Source organism: Callithrix jacchus, chromosome 22, assembly GCF_049354715.1.
Source record: "Callithrix jacchus isolate 240 chromosome 22, calJac240_pri, whole genome shotgun sequence".
Taxonomy (NCBI): domain Eukaryota; kingdom Metazoa; phylum Chordata; class Mammalia; order Primates; family Cebidae; genus Callithrix; species Callithrix jacchus.
Genome location: NC_133523.1, coordinates 15,908,686 through 15,913,279, shown reverse-complemented (window position 1 = coordinate 15,913,279; position 4,594 = coordinate 15,908,686). Strand labels below are relative to the sequence as shown.

The window sequence follows — 4,594 nt, the reverse complement described above, 5'->3', positions numbered from 1 at the left end:
GTGGTCAAGTTCGGTTGAAGAAGCAAAGCCCCGCCCAAGCCTGGGAAGCAATGGAAAGTGAGACCCGGAAGTGGGCGGAGGCCCCGGCCGCGAAATCTATTGGGAGTTGTAGTTTACAAGTCTCTCTAGGGCTTTTGTGTGTCTCTGCGTGTTTTTTAAAATATATTTGTTCTTTGTTCTTATTTTTTATTTTTATTATTATTTTGTTTTCGAGACGGAGTCTCACTCTGTCTCTCAGGCTGGAGTGCATTGGCGCCATCTCAGCTCACTACAACCTACGCCTCCCAGTTTCAAGCGATTGTGCTGCCTCACCCTCCTGAGCAGCTGGAATTACAGATGTGCATCACCACGCCCAGCTAATTTTTGTATTTTTAGTAGAGACGGAGTTTCATCATGTTGGCCAGGCTGGTCTCGAACTCCGGACCTCAGGTGAACCACCCACCTTGACCTCCCAAAGTGCTGGGATTATAGGCGTGAGCTACCTCGCCCACCCGTGTCTGGTTTGTTTCTTGTTTTTTGTTTTTGAGACAGAGTCTTACTCTGTCGCCCAGGCTCGAGTGCAAAGGCACAGTCTTGACTCACTGCAACCTCTGCCTCCCAGGTTCAAACAATTCTCCTGCCCAGCCTCCCAAGTAGCTGGGATTACAGGCGCCTGCCACAACGCCCAGCTAATTTTTGTATTTTTAGTAGAGATGGGTTTTCACCATGCTGGCCAGGCTGGTCTCAAACTCCTGACCTCATGATCAACCTGCTTCGGCCTCCCAAAGCGCTGGTGTAAGTCACCACGCCCAGCAGTCTGTGTATTTTTAAGATATGTCGTTGGGGGTGGGGGGTGTCGCTATGTTTCCCAAGCTGGTCTCAAACTTCTGGCCTCAAGCCATCCTCCAGACTCGGCTTCCCAAAGTTCTGGGAGCCATCATGCCCACATCATCTTGTGTTAATTATGTTTTTAAAGCAGCCCTAGGAGAACCATAACACTCCCTATCTCCTCAAGACCCTCGTGCTCAAACTCCTTCCGTAGCTCCCTAGTATTCAATCCTACCTCGTTGGCCCCATTTATAGGCCCCTGAGGCCTTCATCACCCACCTGTGTCCTCATCTCTAACCAATCACTCCAACGTCTGAGCTCTCCCAGACCCTGATATCCTTCAAGAATACTTCCCTGACTGCATTCTTCAAAAAAGGCAAGTCAGTTCTGGCAGATTGGGGTCAGATTAAAAAAAAAAAAACAGCAAAAAAAGGCAAGTCAGATACCTTCACTGAGCTCCTACAGCCCTCACAATTCCTCTCCCAGCCCTGACACTGCTGTGTCCAAACTGCCTCCCTCACTTCCACGGCTGGGACTGAGCACCCAACACATAGCAATTGCACAGTGAAGTTACTAAATGGGCCAAGCATGGTGTCTTGCACCTGTAATCGCTTGAACCCATGAGGAAGAGGTTGCAGTGAGCTGAGACGGTGCCATTGCACTTCAGCCTGGGCAACAGAGAAAGACTCCATCTCAAAAAAAAAAATTCCTAACTGGAAGCTACTAAGTATTATTACTCTAACAGCAACAGAGCAGAGAAGAAAGGAGTGCTGTATTTTATAGGCAACAAATACACCTCACAGAGCTAAGTCCTTGCTTAAAATCACACATCCCCAAGGGCAGGTGGAAGATTCAAACTCCTTACCAGCTGGAGTTCAAGACCAGCCTGGCTAAAACCCGGTCTCTACTAAAAATACATAAATTAGCTGGGTGTGGTGGCAGGCGCCTGTAATCCCAGCTACTCTGGAAGATGAGGCACGAGAATTGCTTGAACCCAGTAGGCAGAGGTTGCAGTGAGCAGGGATCTGGAAACTCTAGCCTGGCACTCTAGCCTGGGAAACAGATGGAGACCCTGTTTCAAAAACAAACACCCCACCCCACCTTTCCACCAGCCTTCCCAGACTTAGAAAAGTTATGACACAGGTTGGGCATGACGGCTCACGCTTGTAATCCCAGCACTTTGGGAGTCCAAGGCAGCCAGATCACCTGAGGTCGGGAGTTCCAGACTAGCCTGGCCAACATGGTGAAACCCTGTCTCTAATAAAACTACAATTAGCCGGGTGTGGTGGCTCACGCCTGTAATCCCAGCACTTTGGGAGGCCGAGGCAGGTGGATCACGAGGTCAAGAGATCGAGACCATCCTGGTCAACATGGTGAAACCCCGTCTCTACTAAAAACACAAAAAATTAGCTGGGCATGGTGGCGCGTGCCTGTAATCCCAGCTATTCAGGAGGCTGAGGTGGGAGAATTGCCTGAACCCAGGAGGCGGAGGTTGCGGTGAGCTGAGATGGCGGCATTGCACTCCAGCCTGGGTAATAAGAGTGAAACTCTGTCTCAAAAAAAAAAAAAGAAATGGAGACCATCCTGGCCAACATGGTGAAGTCCCGTATCTACTAAAAATATATATATATGCAAAAATTAGCTGGGTGTGGTGGTGCGCACCTGTAGTCCTAGCTACTCAGGAAGCTGAAGCAGGAGAATCGCTTGAACCCAGGAGGCAGAGGTTGCAGTGAGCTGAGATCACGCCACTGCACTCCAGCCTGATGACAGAGTGACACTCCACCTCAAAAAAAAAAATTAGCTGGGTGTGGTGGTGGGCGCCTGTAGTCCCAGCTACTCAGGAGGCTGAGGCAGGAGAATCGTTTGAACCCAAGAGGTGGAGGTTGCAGTGAGCCAAGATCATGCCACTGCACTGCAGCCTGGGCGACAGAGCAAGACTCGATCTAAAAAAGAAAAAAAAAAAGAGTTATGACACATGTAAGACAAGTGGTTAACAAACAGGTGTTAAAAAATAAAAAAAGACAAGTAAAACTACCCTGACCCTAATCCCTAATCTGTAGTCCCTAATCCTAACCCCCCCAAAAATAATAAAAAAGACAAGTGAAACTTTGAACATTTATTACACATTTTATAATATTTCAAAATTATTGATAATTCTTTTGGATGTAATAAGCTTTGTAATTACGTTTTCATGAGCTCTTATCGTGGAGAGATCCATTCCGAAATATTTACAGAAGAAATAATCTGATGCCTGAGATACACTGGAAAAGAATCTAGGATGGGGCAGGGATGGGTTGTAGGTAGTTGGTAGTCAGAGCTGTGTACTGGGTACACGGCAGTTCGTTGTACTGTCCTGCGGTCTGTTGAGCAGGTTCGACATTCTTCCTAATTCAAAAGCCTAAAAAGGGACTTGGCAAGTTCCCATCCAGACTTCAACGCCACAATATGAACACTCAGGTGCGAGGCGTTCCTGCTCCCCAGCTCCCTGCAAAAACAGCGCCAGGCGAAGTCCAAGGCGAGGGTGATGCTTTCATGGGGGTCCGGCCGGCAGCGTCGCGATCCTCAATGGCTCAGCGACTTGCGGCCCTTGAGCATTCGACGAAGGATGACCTGGACGCCGGCCGGCGTGCTCAGGCGCCGGATCCAGCCGTGCTTGCGCTTGCGTTTGATATTGCTCGGCTGGTACTCATTACCACGAGCCTTGCCCCGGGCCTGCTGCGGAGTGGGGAGGCCCCAGGCGTCCGGGCAACCCAGCCAGGCCCGGGGTTGGAGCCACCTGCGTGGGCAGAGAGACGAAGAGAAAGGTCAGACGCTCAATCTCTGAGCCTCGGCTCCCGCGGACAGAGCCTGGCTCCAACAGGCGCTCCATAAATGCGCAAGGCACGGGCAGGTCGTGCGGGCAGTAAACAGTGGCGCCAGCCTCAGACGCCGCCCTTATCCCCAGATTTGGGGAAAGGTCCCCCTGAGGACTTACCTGCCACCCAGCAACGCTGTCGACCTACACGCGGGGCCCAAAACCGATCCAGCCAAGAGAGCCATGTCGGCTGTAGGTCACGCAGTCCCAGCCGGCAGCGATTCCGGAGCCTAGAGGCGCCGCAACCCTGGAAGAAAGGATCGTGGGAAATGTAGTTTCTCCTAACATGGAAAAAACATGGCCGTTGGGGAAAACCCTGAAGCTCTAGTTCTGCGCCTGCGCAACGGAGGCGCGCCAGTCTGTATCCGCGGGGCAGTGTAGTTCTGCACATCAACCAACAGGTAGCAGGGGAACGGCGCCTTTCCAGCATGCGCGTGCGCAAAAGACATTATCTCCCGGGGTCTGCTGGGAGTTGTAGTTTTCTCTCTTGTTGACCGGCAGAGGGTGCTCCGCGTTGGCTGGGCGCAGCTGGTGGCAGCCGCAGGAAGCGGCTGGTGGATCTTCCCACCCGCAGCGGGAGCTGGGCAGATGGCACACAGCTGGCTGACAGCTTGTCTTGGCCGCAGTCAAGTCTCCGCCTCTTGGCAGGAAGCCGAGGAGGCCTGAGTTCAAGCTCGCTGGGTATCCTTGGGGTGGTCCCTGCCCCTCTCTGGGCTTTCTCGATCCGTAAAACTAATGGATTGCAAGCTTGCCCCCATTTCGGGACCTAGAAGAATTTTCCTGTTTTTTGTTTGTTTATTTAGTTTTGTTTTGTTTGACGCGCAGTCTTGCTCAGTCACTCAAGCAGGAGTGCAATGGCACAGTCTTGGCTCACTGCAACCTCTGCGTCCTGTGTTCAAGCGATTCTCCTGCCTCAGCCTCCGGAGTAGCTGG

At 51.5% G+C, this 4,594-nt stretch overlaps 1 protein-coding gene across 1 annotated transcript; it reads right to left on the bottom strand.

Annotated features, from left to right (window-relative positions):
- Window positions 1–2,908: 2,908 nt before the first annotated feature.
- Window positions 2,909–3,870, bottom strand: MRPL34 (mitochondrial ribosomal protein L34). The gene is made up of 2 exons (XM_035286627.2): window positions 3,782–3,870; window positions 2,909–3,583 (listed from the first exon to the last, which is right to left on the bottom strand). The coding sequence occupies exons 1-2, from the start codon at window positions 3,844–3,846 to the stop codon at window positions 3,370–3,372; spliced, it is 279 nt and encodes a 92-aa protein (XP_035142518.1). The 5' UTR covers window positions 3,847–3,870; the 3' UTR covers window positions 2,909–3,369.
- Window positions 3,871–4,594: the final 724 nt, after the last annotated feature.

Excerpts from the sequence above, each read along its gene's own strand:
- MRPL34 (XM_035286627.2), bottom strand. The coding sequence starts at position 3,846 with ATGGCTCTCTTGGCTGGATCGGTTTTGGGCCCCGCGTGTAGGTCGACA. Across the intron at positions 3,584-3,781 it reads ACAGCGTTGCTGGGTGGCAG|GTGGCTCCAACCCCGGGCCT; the intron begins GTAAGTCCTCAG and ends CTGCCCACGCAG.